This window comes from Sinohyriopsis cumingii, chromosome 2, assembly GCF_028554795.1.
Source record: "Sinohyriopsis cumingii isolate HCF-2022 chromosome 2, ASM2855479v2, whole genome shotgun sequence".
Classification (NCBI taxonomy): Eukaryota; Metazoa; Mollusca; class Bivalvia; order Unionida; family Unionidae; genus Sinohyriopsis; species Sinohyriopsis cumingii.
The window spans coordinates 127,198,382-127,214,068 of record NC_142962.1 but is presented as its reverse complement, the minus strand read 5'-3'; the positions used below and the strand labels follow the sequence as shown (position 1 = coordinate 127,214,068).

Genomic DNA, 15,687 nt, shown 5'->3' with positions numbered 1-15,687 from the left:
ACCCTTAGTTAGAATAAGAAAATGAGTATATAATAAAAAGGTTACTGCATTTGTTTGGGAAATTATGAACTCACTTTGTTGGCTGGATATACTGCACTCCTAAGGTTGTGCAGTATCCATCTAAAAAATCTTGTTCATATTTTCCCATACAAAGGCAGTAACCTATAATTACATCTAGTGCTGCGGTATTTTGCTGTTTAATAGTTCTATGTGATGAGACAGAGACGCAGAGAGAGACAGAGACAGAGAAAGACTGTACTATTTCCAAATGAGAATCAGTAAATCTTTTAAAGACCATTTTTATGCAGTTGAAAATGTAGCCTGTATAAATTAATGTAACAGCAACAAGTTCCATCATGCAAGTTGGTTTCAGATTCATATGAAAAACAAAACCGAAAATGAGCTTATGGTATGACCTTGTATCTATACCATAATGATCTGTACCAATTGGCCAAAGGTCAAATGAACTTATGGTATGCCTTGTGTCTGTACCATAATAATCTGTACCAATTGGCCAAAGGCTAAATGAGCTTATGGTATGACCATGCATCTGTACAATAAGCATCTAACACTTGGCCAAAAGCCAAATGAGCTTATGGTATGACCCTGCATCTGTACCATAATAAACTGTACCAATTGGCCATAAGCCAAATGAGCTTATTGTATGGTCTTGTGTCTGTACCATAATAATCTGTACCCATTGGCCAAAAGCCAAATGAGCTTATGGTATGACCCTGCATCTGTACCATAATAAACTGTACCAATTGGCCATAAGCCAAATGAGCTTATTGTATGGTCTTGTGTCTGTACCATAATAATCTGTACCCATTGGCCAAAAGCCATATGAGCTTATGGTATGACCCTGCATCTGTTAAATAAGCATCTGTACCACTTGGACAAAAGCCAGATGAGCTTATGATTTGACCTAGTGTCTTTAATATAATAATATGTACCAATTGACCAAAGGCCAAATGAGCTTATGGTATGACCTTGTATCTGTACCATAATAATCTGTACCACTTGGCCAATAGCCAAATGAGCTTATGGTATGACCCTGCATCTGTACCATTAGCATCTGTACCAATTGGCCAAAGGCCAAATGGGCTTATGGTGTGACCCTGCATCTGTTAAATAAGCATCTGTACCAATTGGCCAAGAGCCAAATGAGCTTATGATATGACCTTGTATCTGTATCATAATAATCTGTACCAATTGTCCAAAAGCCAAACAAGCTTATGGTATGACCTTGTGTCTGTACCATAATAATCTGTACCACTTGGCCAAAAGCCAAACAAACTTATGGTATGACTTGTGTCTGTACCATAATTGTACCACTTGGCCAAAAGCCAGATGAGCTTATGGTATGACCCTGCGTCTGTACCATTAGCATCTGTATCACTTAGCCAAAGGCCAAATGGGCTTATGGTGTGACCCTGCATCTGTACCATTAGCATCTGTACCAATTGGCCAAAGGCCAAATGGGCTTATGGTGTGACCCTGCATCTGTTAAACAAGCATCTGTACCAATTGGCCAAGAGCCAAAAGAACTTATGATATGACCTTTATCTGTATCATAATAATCTGTACCAATTGTCCAAAAGCCAAACAAGCTTATGGTATGACCTTGTGTCTGTACCATAATAATCTGTACCACTTGGCCAAAAGCCAAATGAGCTTATGATATGTCCTTGTGTCTGTACCATAATAATATGTACCACATTGCCAAAAACCAGATGAGCTTATGGTATGACCTAGTGTCTGTACCATACTAATCTCTGTGTGTGTGATTTGGATTTTTACCATAACTTTAAGAATGTCATATCGCTATGATGTCTGCAGTGTGGCTGTTTATAGTGATGTCTAGTACTGGGGCATCATGCCGCAGACATGTGGCATGATGTCCCACCCAGTCACATTATCTTGACACCAGGCCGACCAGTCCTAACACTAACCTCCTAATGCTGAGTGCAAAACGAGGCAGCTATTAGTGCAATTTTTATAAGTCTTTTTTATGACTCAGCTGGGAATCGAACCCACTACCTCCTGCATCCGAGGCAGATGATCTAACCACAAGGCCACCAGAGTAGTCATAATAATCTGTACCAATTGGCCAAAGGCCAGATGAGCTTATGGTATGACCTAGTGTCTGTACCATAATAATCTATACTGCTTGGCCAAAAGCCATATGAGCTTATGGTATGACCCTGCATCTGTACCACTTGGCTAAAAGCCGAATGAGCTTATGATATGACCTTGTATCTGTACCATAATAAACTGTACCAAGTTGCCAAAAGCCAAATAACCTTATGGTATGACCTTGTGCCTGTACCATAATCTGTACCAATTGTCCAAAAGCTAAATGAGCTTATGGTATGACCTAGTGTCTGTACCATAATAATCTGTACCAGTTGTCTAAAGCCAAATGAGCTTTTAAATCCAGCATGTATCTTTTGTCAGTCCATCATCATTTGTTCATGAGCACTCAAGAAGCTTCATTTCTGATCAATCTGAATGGTGTGCAAATTGATGTCAGAAAGATCTTTGATGAGTTCATTTGTGAGCAACTCCCATGCATGTTGATGATGTGATTTTGCATATGATTGGTCAAGCTTCTAAACACTCTAGAGGCCATATTCAGGGTACATTCTAGGATGCACAGTTGCAGGATTGGCACAAATTAAAAAAAATTGTAACAAAATATCAACTGAATACACATAAATTGTGCATTATTATTTTAAAGCCTAGCTATTATTTCTTTGTCCCTCCTCTGTTATTAAAAAAATTGCTCTTTTTTTCTCTTTCAAATAGAGGCAAGAATTTTCCCCTCCATTTTCAGTTCTTGATAGACCCTTCCATATTTCTGATCACATGAGATTTGGTTTGTAAAGTTCATATTGTCAAGATCTTGATGAGCCTGACCTTTCAGTCGCATTCACATAATGAGGTGATTTTGCACCAGAGGCCACTCACACATCCAATAAGACCACCACAGCCACATGTCAAAAACCATCTTAACGCTAATCCTCCTGAATGGAAAGTCATATCAACATGTGGTTTTCATCAAGAGACTAATTATGATGTCTGGTTGGTCTTAAATAATTAGGTTACCAATCTGACAACATCGCTAGCATGAACCGTTTGTGTTGCTGCTCCCCACTAAACATCGGGTTTTCACCAAAATACATCTTACGGTGTCTAGTTGACCATAAATGAAAATGATGCATGTCTGGCATTTAATATAACCACCATTATGGTTGTCTTGAACATTTTGATATCCTTACTCTCAAATGGATGGTGATATTGACATTGGATTTTTACAAATGACTTCTTCTGAGATCAAGTTGTCCCTAAATAAATATGGTCTTGATCTTAGTTCCATGATAGTAGTCTTGAACATCATGTTGACACTACTCGGCCTGAATGGATGGTCATAGTGCCATGGGGATTTCATCAAAAGACTTTTTAATCATGTCTAGATGGTCTGAAATGAAACTCATCGAAGTTTTACATCAGTATGGCCACGTGGCAGCCATCTTACAAATCTTGTTCTCACTCTAGAATATCAGAGACAGTTTCATCACTCTGAAGTTTAAAAAAAAATCTTGGATTTTTGAAAAATCTTTTAGCATATTTGTGTTATAAGAAAGCAAGGGCAGTAGCTTATTATATATATGGCATAGGAAAGAATGTAAATGACACCAACATTAATAGATAATGTTGCAACTATGTGTTCCAAGCTTTTCTTTCCCCAGTAAAGTTAATATGTGTGTAAATTTACATTTGCAAGCTATCGAATATCAGCCATACAGGTGAGTGACATCCGACTTGCTTAGGCCTCATTTTACCTAATCTTGAATTAAAAAAACTTAAGTCTGTGAAAAGAATGGTGACTAGCATGATAACTATTGAAGAATTTTTACTCTTTTGTAAAATAGATTGATTTTGATATTATTTTGACAGCACTTAAAGATGGCTGTAATGCCCCCACTGACATAGAGAATGGGTATTACGAACCATTAGGGACCAGTATTTACTCTCTTGGGGTCAAGATTCAGTACAGCTGCAGAAGTGGATATAGTCTACTGGGGACATCAATCCTGGAGTGTAAGGATAGTCAAACATGGTCTCATGAAGCCCCAAAGTGTGAGAGAAGCACCAGTAAGTTCAGCAGTCCTATTAAAATGTTCATAGTTGCAATGCCTCAGTCTTCACTTACAATGTGACTTTGTCTCATAGAGTTTAATAAAGGAGGTATCTGAACAGTATTTCCTGTATCCTTTGTCTTCATGTGGTACACAATATCACAGTGGATACACATCATGAGATTACAACATCATCAGATTTTTATACACCTGTCATAAGGCAATACGATGTCATGATATCCAACTATTTGTCCAACCATCTGATACCAATTTTGTTTGTGCACAATAACTCAAATTTTCCACCATTTGCATTTACCAAACGTTGTGGATGGCTTGCACTTTTGTAAGGAAGAACCATACTAATATTGGGCTCAAAGGTCAAGGTCAATGTAACTGAAAGAAGAAGAATGATTTCTGCATGTATTAAACATGGATGCCATTCATGGTGTTCTTGTTTGCATTATGATATCATCCAGTTAACTCAATATATTCATGTATGTCAGAATTGAAATTATCAGTGACAAGTAAGATTTAAGGAGCATATTTAATTGAATATTTGAATTATTTTGCTGAGCCCACATTAGCAGGACGTAAGACATACCAGTCACTGCTTGCCATCACGGGAGGCACTGACAGTTTGCCCAGATTTTGTTTCAGTTTTTTAAAATTTTGTATAGAGTTTGTAAAGCCCATGATAAATTCTCATCAAACTTGGCAAGAACTAATATGAAGCTAAAGACAATTCATTTTACAACATGCTTGCTTGCCTCATTGGGGTGAAAGTTACTGGCATACATAATTTGCATCATTGTTTTGGTAATGTCTTTTGATATGCTGATAATTGCCAAGCCCCATGATAGACATCATATTTGGCATTAATCATAATGAAAATATGACTATTCATTGAACTGCATGATCGCTTACCTCTATATGGTTAAGGTCACAGTTGTAGAAAATTTGTATTGAAGTTTTGGTTATTGTTTTTTCAATTGCTAATATGTCCTACAACCCTTTGATGGTTTGGTTTGGTTATGTGGGTTTAATGCCACTTTTCAGCACATGACAGGCTATACATAACTGCAGTTATAATTGGTGGAGGTAGAACCGGGGAATAACCACCAGCCTTTGGAAACTACTAACAAGGTCTCACATGGCTGCACTGAGACTTGAACTCACTTGGACAGCGGTGAGATGTTTGTGTTCTGTAAAGGGAATCAAACATAGTAAATAGTCTTGTAATATCATGGTCTTAAACGTTATGTAACATGTGAGATGACTGTGTATTTATTTACCCATATTTATTGGAGAAACTTTATGTATGCATATTAATTACTTGATCTTGCCATGGGCTGGGTTAAATTGTAACCACAATAGAGACTATTTCTCATATGATTTCTGTAAGACTTTGTAAGAAGGTTTATAACATTAAGATCTTGGTTGGGTTTGATGATCACCAAGAAGTATGCATATTAAGTATGCCATCATCTTTGGAGATCTTTTTTTAATAAGACCATAGTAACTTTGGTAAAAATTTATGTGACATAAAGGTTGGGGTATGTTAAACAATGTGACATAAAGGTTTGGGTATGCTTAACAATGTGACATAAAGGTTGGGGTATGTTTAACAATGTGACATCAAGGTTGTGGTATGTTTAACAATGTGACAAAGGTTGGGATATGTTCAACAATGTGACATAATGGTTGGGGTATGTTTAACAGTGTGACATAAAGGTTGGGGTATGTTTAAGAATGTGACATAAAGGTTTGGGTATGTTCAACAATGTAACATGAAGGTTCAGGTATATTTAACAATGTGACATAAAAGTTGGGGTTTGTTTAACAATGTGACATGAAGGTTGTGGTTTGTTTAACAATGTGACATGAAGGTTGAGGTATGTTTAACAATGTGACATAAAGGTTGGGGTATGTTTAACAATGTGACATGAAGGTTGGGGTGTGTTTAACAATGTGACATGAAGGCTGGGGTATGTTTAACAATGGTATGTGCTCTTACAATGCTGTTTGATTTTTCCTTTCTCTCCGTCTCACATTTACAGATCAGTTTTCCTACTGCCCTCCATTGAGTCCGATGGTACATGGTGTCTGCCGGTGTGTCTCGGGAAGAGAACTTATTTACTGTGAACCATTTTACACAGGACTTCATGTGGAGTGTTCTTGTGAGGCAGGTTACAAATTCTCAGGAGAGTCAAGGATTACATGTGGAACTGATGGCACCTGGGATTACCCCTTTCCTTACTGTACTAAGGGTTAGTAAGATATGTATGTATGTATGTATCTTTGTATCTATGTATGTATGTATTTATGTGTATATATGTGTGTGTGTGTGTATGTATATATATATATATATATATATATATATATACACACACACACATACAGAGTGTGTGATTTGGATTTTTAAAGTGGTTTTAACAATGTTTCAGTCATATTGCAACGATGTCTGCAGTGTGATAGTTTATTGAGCACCAAGCGAGGCAGCTGTTAGTACCATTTTTATAAGTCTTTTGTATGACTTGGCCACGGATTGAACCCACGACCTCCAAGGCAGCTGTTAGTACCATTTTTTAAAATAACTTTTTCGTATTACTTGGCTGGGATGTGTACCCACGACCTCGAGCATCTGAGTGGGATGTTCTAAGCACTAGACCACCAGAGTGGTCACACACACAAGCTGAAGACATCTGAAAGTATTCCACATCCATGCATAGGTTAAAATATATGACATTTTTCAAAGGCATAAAAATACTCAACAAATAATATATATATATATATTTTATTGCAAACCATCAGGAAAAATTAAATGGACAGTATGTTGTATTGGAATTGTACTGGGCATGTGAGTAAGACTGAATTGTATTAGGCATGTGAGTAGCACTGAATTGTATTGGGTATGTGATTAGTACTGAATTATATTGGGCATGTAAGTAGCACTGAATAGTATTAGGCATGTGAGTAGCACTGAATTGTATTGGGCATGTTAGTAGCACTTAATTGTATTGGGCATGTGAGTAACACTGAATTGTATTGGGCATGTGAGTTACATTGAATTGTATTGGGCATGTGAGTATCATTGATTTGTATTGAACATGGGAGTAGCAGTTAATAGTATTAGGCATGTGAGTAGCACTGAATTGTATTGGGCATGTGAGTAGCACTGAATTGTATTGGGCATGTGAGTGGCACTGAATTGTATTAGGCATGTGAGTAGCACTGAATAGTATTGGGCATGTTAGTAGCAGTGAATAGTATTATGCATGTGAGTAGCACTGAAAAGTATTAGGCATGTGAGAAGCACTGAATTGTATTAGGCATGTGAGTAGCACTGAATTGTATTAGGCATGAGAGTAGCACTGAGTAGTATTGGGCATGTTAGTAGCACTGAATAGTATTGGGCATGTTAGTAGCACTGAAAAGTATTGGGCATGTTAGTAGCACTGAAAAGTATTAGGCATGTGAGTAGCACTGAATTGTATTAGGCATGAGAGTAGCACTGAGTAGTATTGGGCATGTTAGTAGCACTGAATAGTATTGGGCATGTTAGTAGCACTGAATAGTATTGGGCATGTTAGTAGCACTGAAAAGTATTAGGCATGTGAGTAGCACTGAATTGTATTGGGCATGTGAGTAGCACTGAATTGGATTAGGCATGTGAATAGCACTTAATTATATTGGGTATCTGAGTAGCACTGAATTGTATTTGGCATGTAAGTAGCGCTGAATAGTATTAGGTATGTGAGTAGCACTGAATTGTATTGAGCACATAAGTAGCACATAATTGTATTGGGCATGTGAGTAGCACTGAATTGGATTAGGCATGTGAATAGCACTGAATTGTATTGGGTATCTGAGTAGCACTGAATTGTATTGGGCATGTTAGTAGCACATAATTGTATTGGGCATGTGAGTAGCACTGAATTGGATTAGGCATGTGAATAGCACTGAATTGTATTGGGTATCTGAGTAGCACTGAATTGTATTGGGCATGTAAGTAGCATTGAATTGGATTAGGTGTGTGAATAGCACTGAATTGTATTGGGTATCTGAGTAGCACTGAATTGTATTGGTCATGTTAGTAGCACTGAATTTTATTAGGCATGTGAGTAGCACAGAATAGTATTGGGGATGTAAAGTAGCGCTAAACAGGATTATGCATGAGAGTAGCACTGAATTGTATTAGGCATGTGAGTAGCACAGAATAGTATTGGGGATGTAAGTAGCACTGAATTGTATTGGGCATGTAAGTAGCACTGAATAGTATTAGGCATGTGAGTAGCACTGAATTGTATTAAGGATGTGAGTAGCACTGAATTTGATTAGGCATGTGAATAGCACTGAATTGTATTGGGTATCTGAGTAGCACTGAATTGTATTGGTCATGTTAGTAGCACTGAATTTTATTAGGCATGTGAGTAGCACAGAATAGTATTGGGGATGTAAGTAGTGCTAAACAAGATTATGCATGAGAGTAGCACTGAATTGTATTAGGCATGTTAGTAGCACATAATTGTATTGGGCATGTGAGTAGCACTGAATTGGATTAGGCATGTGAATAGCACTGAATTGTATTGGGTATCTGAGTAGCACTGAATTGTATTGGGCATGTAAGTAGCATTGAATTGGATTAGGTGTGTGAATAGCACTGAATTGTATTGGGTATCTGAGTAGCACTGAATTGTATTGGTCATGTTAGTAGCACTGAATTTTATTAGGCATGTGAGTAGCACAGAATAGTATTGGGGATGTAAAGTAGCGCTAAACAGGATTATGCATGAGAGTAGCACTGAATTGTATTAGGCATGTGAGTAGCACAGAATAGTATTGGGGATGTAAGTAGCACTGAATTGTATTGGGGATGTAAGTAGCACTGAATAGTATTAGGCATGTGAGTAGCACTGAATTGTATTAAGGATGTGAGTAGCACTGAATTTGATTAGGCATGTGAATAGCACTGAATTGTATTGGGTATCTGAGTAGCACTGAATTGTATTGGTCATGTTAGTAGCACTGAATTTTATTAGGCATGTGAGTAGCACAGAATAGTATTGGGGATGTAAGTAGTGCTAAACAAGATTATGCATGAGAGTAGCACTGAATTGTATTAGGCATGTTAGTAGCACATAATTGTATTGGGCATGTGAGTAGCACTGAATTTGATTAGGCATGTGAATAGCACTGAATTGTATTGGGTATCTGAGTAGCACTGAATTGTATTGGGCATGTAAGTAGCATTGAATTGGATTAGGTGTGTGAATAGCACTGAATTGTATTGGGTATCTGAATAGCACTGAATTGTATTGGTCATGTTAGTAGCACTGAATTTTATTAGGCATGTGAGTAGCACAGAATAGTATTGGGGATGTTAGTAGCGCTGAATAGGATTATGCATGAGACCGAATTGTATTAGGCATGTGAGTAGCACAGAATAGTATTGGGGATGTTAGTAGCGCTGAACAGGATTATGCATGAGAGTAACACTGAATTGTAGTGTGCATGTGAGTAGCACCGCATTGTATTGGGCATGTACATAGCACTGAATATTATTAGGCATTTGAGTAGCACTGGATATTATTAGGCATGTGAGTAGCACTGAATTGTATTAGGCATGTGTGTAGCACTGAATTGTATTGGGCATGTATGTAGCACTGAATTGTATTGGGCATGTGAGTAGCACTGAATATTATTGGGCATGTGAGTAGCACTGAATTGTATTGGGCATGTGAATAACACTGAATTGTATTGGGCATGTATGTAGCACTGAATATTATTAGGCAGGTGAGTAGCACTGAATTATATTAGGCATGTGAGTAGCACTGAATTGTATTGGGCATGTTAGTAGCACTGAATTGTATTGGGCATGTATGTAGCACTGAATATTATTAGGCAGGTGAGTAGCACTGAATTATGTTGGGTATATGAGTAGCCCTGAATAGTATTGGGCATGTGAGTAGCACGGAATTGTATTGGGCATGTAAGTAGCAGTGAATTGCCATTTGAAAACTGGGGCTGATAGCATAGTGAAATTTTTAATAAAGTCTGATTACTTACAGATTTGTCTGTAAAGTGCGTACTGTTTTAATTTTAACTTGTCATTTACCTAGAAAATAACAATACAAAGTCTCAGAAAAACATTACATTCCAAATTTTTCAAATCTAATTTTTTTCACATCTTTTTAAATCAGATTTTCTTTAGTTGTTGTTAATTTTTATTTTAAAGAAAAATAAATGTAAAAACTTCTTATGGTGCATCAGATACCATACCTACTTACTTGGGGCCCTGAGTGGCCGAGTGGTCTAAAGTGCTTTCCGTTACGGACCACTGCCATCTCACCTCTGTCTGCGTGGGTTCGAGTCTAGGATTCGGCCAATGTGGGTATGTGAGAAAGCTTACCAGTAGGTTCTCGTGAGTCGGTGGTTCTTTCCAGGGATTTCCCGGGTTCTTCCTCCACCATTAATACTGGCCGCCATGCATAGTCTATCGTGTGCTGAAAAATGGTGTTAAACCAAACAACTCTAAACTCTAAACCTACTTACTTATAAGTCAAGTTCAGCAGCAGACAGCATGCAAACAACATAGACTCTGATCTACCATTGCATAATGTTCAGGTAGATTAGGGTCTGTGTTGTTTTACTTATTATTCATTACAGACTGCTTAGATCCAGATCTGCTGGTGCATTATGCAATGGCAGATATGGTTCTGTGCAGTTGTTAGTTGGTACACTTTCCATTGTTTATTATGGAACTAAAGGAACTGTCAAAACTAAATTTTTGGTTAAAACTGGAACAGATACAGTGATTATATGATCATTTGTGGATAAACCAGTAATTTTTTCAGTTTGGGAGTTGATTATTATTAGATAGTTTATTGCAAGAGTTTGGTTTTTCCATATTTTACCAATTATAAGTTTGATATGTTTGACTGATAGATATATATCAGTGTATATAGATGGTCTAATTTAGATACATAACAGTATATACAAATGGTTCAATTTAGAATTCGGAGTTTTAGTTTGACTGGCCAAGTGAGCCTCTGTTATGGTCTTTTGTCCTTATTGTGCCATCTGATCACAGTTCCTTTTTATGTCTAATTAAAAATGGCTTGACCATTTGCACATGATTTTACAGGAGCTTACTAGCATCAAGACCTTTCAGATTTTATCAGTGGGTGTCAATTCATAAGCCAATATCACCACCATTACAGAATGTAGAAAATCCTCTAACGCACTTCTCGCAGTTGTTCAACAGAATTTGACTAACAGAAAGCATCCTGAGATGAAGGTTTCTTAAATTGGTTCAAATGCTGCCGATCTGCCATCAAACAAGGCTGCCATCACTAAAAATAGATGAACCTTGAAATAACGTTTCAAAAAGTGCTTAACTGAATTTGTCTGAATTTGATATAAAATGTTTTGACATAGATGGTTCAAGTATTTATATATGATACCAACCTACCATTATATATGGCCACCCTTACCAAAAATAGTTTCAAAAAACTTTACGTCTCAAAACTGTTCAAGAGAAGGGAGCCCCGAGTGGCTGAGTGGTCTAAAGCGCTCTCCGTTACTGATCACTGCCATCTCACCTCTGTCTGCATGGGTTCGAGTCTAGAATTCGGCCAATGTGGGTATGTGAGAAAGCTTGCCAGTAGCTTCACATGGGTCAATGGTTCTTCCTGGGGTTTTCCCGGGTTCTTCCTCCACCATTAAGACTGGCCGCCATGCATAGCCTATCGTGTGCTGAAAAATGGCATTAAACCCCACAACAATAACAACAACAACTGTTCAAAAGAATCTGATCAGATCTGACAGAAAACATACTGACATAGTTTGCCTTCAGGTTGTAACAAATAATGCCTATCAGTGATTGCTACCATTTATGCGAATTTTTACAAAATGTCACTGAATTCTTCTGAAAAACAGAATTGAACAGAAAGCATCCATGCATGAAGGGCTTTCAGTTGTTTACAAGTGACACTGCTCTGCATTTAAATGTAGCTGCCATTACTAAACATAGAAAAATATTTCAGTGACTTTTCATAAAATATGCCACAGGATTTGAACAATTTTGGTAGCATCCTGGCATGAAGGTCATTCCAGTTTGTTCAAATGATTTTAATCAGCCATCAAGTATGGCCACTGTTACTAACAAGAAATAGCCACGTCAGTTATGGCTGTTACTACTAAAAACAGAACTTGTATGGAAATGTCACTTAGAATTTGACCCAGTTCGTAAGGTTTCCTACCTTGAAGGAACATTTATAGAAATAATGCTGAGCCATGATCAAGTATGGCCACTATTACTTAAGACAGTAAACCATTTTTAAAAGAACTTTTTCACAACAACAACCCCCATGCTTCATAGAATTAGACAGACTTTAGCAACTTTGACAGCAAGCATCCTGATATTGGGGCCCTACATCATTGGACAAGTTGTGCTGATGTGCCATAAAATATGGATGGAAGCCATTGTTTTCGTGACATACGCAATCAACAGCATTGGAAGCAGTTTCTAGAGAAGGCATCCTGTAATGCAGATTTCATGGCTAATTGCTCTTGCATTTGTCTGTTAAGCAGGTGTCAGCCCGGTGAGCATTCTTATGAGGATTGAGAGACATATGGGAAAACCTGCAGATTATGAACATCAGAGTTTCTTCCCTCTTTCTTGTATTATGATTTATGATTGATTGATATTTAGAGGTTGGGTTTTCTTCCCTTTCTTTCATGGAAACTATGATCCTGTAAAATCTGCTGGTCTGTGTACATAATTGAGTGAATGTATCAGATAGGCCTATGCTTTTTTTATTGAGTTTTTTTTTATAGAGATATTGTTTGAGGGTTAAAGCTGTTTGTGGCTTAGGGATGTTCCAGCAGAACATAGTTAAGGTCAGGGAAGGCATATTCAACATGGATTAGCAACACAGAGATGTAATTTATACTTTAAAAAAAATTATTTTCATAGAAACTCTTTAAGTAATTAGAGTACCGTGGGATATATTTTCAAAAATACTACCAACCCTGGGTATCCTGTAATGTTAAATGGATCGGCCCTTATGTAAAATTAATGTTGTGATTGCTATGAAGTGGAAATATGCACTATTATGAACTTACAGAAAGTGTAGAAGACGGGGCAAAAATTAAACTAGGGCAAAATTCCCAGTGTTCAGTACTTCTTTGCATCAATATTTAAATGTTGATTCATGTAGCAAGCATTTTTTTGTTATTTCAGAAGACAATACTCCCGCTACAGATTCAGCAAACCAGGATGATGGCAACAGCCACATGAGTACTCTTGCCATTGTTGTAGCTACTGCATGCAGCGTGCTGGGAGTACTACTTCTTGTCATGGTGATAATGATTTTCAGGAGGCGTAAGCCACACCCCAGATTGTGTCGCCCATCAACAGCACCACCACCGTACTCTCGTGTTCACAGCAATTCCCTTGATGATCATGACAGAGTTCTTTTGATTGGTTATGAACACAGACAAGCAACACTGCCTTCTTACGAAGAAGCCACATCAGGTTTTCGTAGACCATTAGGGTCAAATTTTGGGTCTCGTTCTGGAGGTGGTCATCCAGGTGAATATCGAGCATTACCCAGTATTCCCCCAGAATTGCGCCATAGTAGTCAGCCACAGCACCAGTCAGGAGATAACACAAATAGACACTCCATCATAACCACTAGTACTGTCAATACTGTTAATAATAACTTGTCAGAAGGATTTGGATCTCTGGATACTGTCAATGTTAGTGTGAGTGATGCCTCCACTGCAGTTACCATAGAAACTTTTGACAGTGGGCTATCCCATCAGTCCAACAGCTCAGATAGGGCCAATGCTGGAAGTCTAGGCTCCTCTAGTAACAGCCTAGTTTCAGAAGGTAGGTGGTCATTTTAATTCATGTGTGCTTAAGCTAAGATGCTTACCAGTTTTTTGCTCACCTGTCCATTAGTGAGCTTTGGCCATGGTCCTGCATTTCTCATGCATTGCATGACATCTGTCCTTTTTAATCGATCCATAAGCAATTGCTTGTAACCAATCTGGAGTCCATATTTCTGATCTGATTTGAATTCGACTTGGATTGTATGTTTACATCATCAAATTCTCAAGAAATTTCAATAGTGAGTGAGATCCACACATAATAATTCAGTGATCTTGCGTTCCATTTTAGCTCACTTCAACAATGTAGAGGAGAGCTATTGGTACCACTGCGGGTGTTGACATCCACATAGATGATAGCATATACATATGTCCAGCCTCACTGAATCTCAACCATTCATTTTTCTTAGATCCTGGGCAACAGTTTTCGGATCGGGTTTCGTAGCACCTACATGCTGGGAAGGGAGATGGGAGGTTCAACTTTCTATGGTGTACATTCTTGGTTCAGTTTTTACATTTAGTGGAGATTTTATACACCTTGAAAATACTGTTATATCCGGAATCAAGAAATTTGGTAAGGGGGTGCATCTTGATGGGTGCTACACCCTCCCCATAAAGTAGGTCACTGTGACCCATATTTCGCTCTTAATTGAATTTGGTTAAATTTTATGTTTTAATTTTTTTCTTCATATTTTGTTGAAGCTAGAATTATCAAACTTGATAATGATATGCATCTCCGTTAAGTCAACGTGCTTACAACAAAGGTCACTATAATCAAATTTCACATTTTGCTGACAGTTATGCGGGTAAATTTACCAGAAATGTTGTTTTCAGGATATTTGTTCACTAAATTTCTTTCTTTTTTTCTACCATATAGTCCAGACCTGCTAACCCTTACGATTTTGCTGTCTTACGAAAATGGCCTTTAAAATACAGACTTATGGAATATAAGCCAAAACTCCAGAAAAATTAATATTGCCCAAACATCCTGATAATTAGTTCATCCATATTTGATTGGCTCCGGGTTTTATACTAGAATTAGTGGAGTTAGGAAGGGAACCAGACTAACTTTAGAGCAGTAGCTCAGATTCTTGAAACTGCACAATTTTTTCTCATGCAAAGCGCAGGGGCCCCGAGTGGCCAAGTGGTCTAAAGCGCTCTCCGTTACGGATCACTGCCATCTCACCTCTGTCTGCGTAGATTCGAGTCTTGGATTCGGCCAATGTGGGTATGTGAGAAAGCTTGCCAGTAGCTTCTCGAGGGACGGTAGTTCTTTCCGGGGATTTCCTGGGTTCTTCCTCCACCATTAATACTGGCCGCCATGTATAGCCTATCTTGTGCTGAAAAATGGCATTAAAACATACTACAACAATCATGCAAAGCGCATGTATATCAAACTTTATTATATAATGTTTTAAAAATGAGCCCAGCAAGCAATGCATGTTGAAGACAAAAGTGAAAATAAGTCTTTTAAAAAGTTTATAATAATCAGCACAGAGAATAGAAAGAAATATTCAGATTCTTGTGAATTAAAGCAGGAAGGGACACATTTACGTTTATTAGACAATACATGTAAATTTGATTATGTCTCATGGTGGCAGATATGATTGCCATCGTCACCTGAAATGGAAATAATTCCAACACTTATATT

At 37.8% G+C, this 15,687-nt stretch overlaps 1 protein-coding gene across 2 annotated transcripts in view; it reads left to right on the top strand.

Moving 5' to 3' along the window:
* LOC149805787 (zona pellucida sperm-binding protein 3 receptor-like) overlaps positions 1-15,687 on the top strand; it is a 56,740-nt gene that overhangs the window by 24,839 nt on the left and 16,214 nt on the right. For both annotated transcript variants that reach the window (XM_089950479.1, XM_089950480.1), the window contains exons 6-8: positions 3,961-4,158; positions 6,200-6,409; positions 13,387-14,037. In XM_089950479.1, the coding sequence (XP_089806605.1) occupies positions 3,961-4,158; positions 6,200-6,409; positions 13,387-14,037 (1,059 nt within the window). The remainder of the gene's footprint in view (positions 1-3,960; positions 4,159-6,199; positions 6,410-13,386; positions 14,038-15,687) is intronic.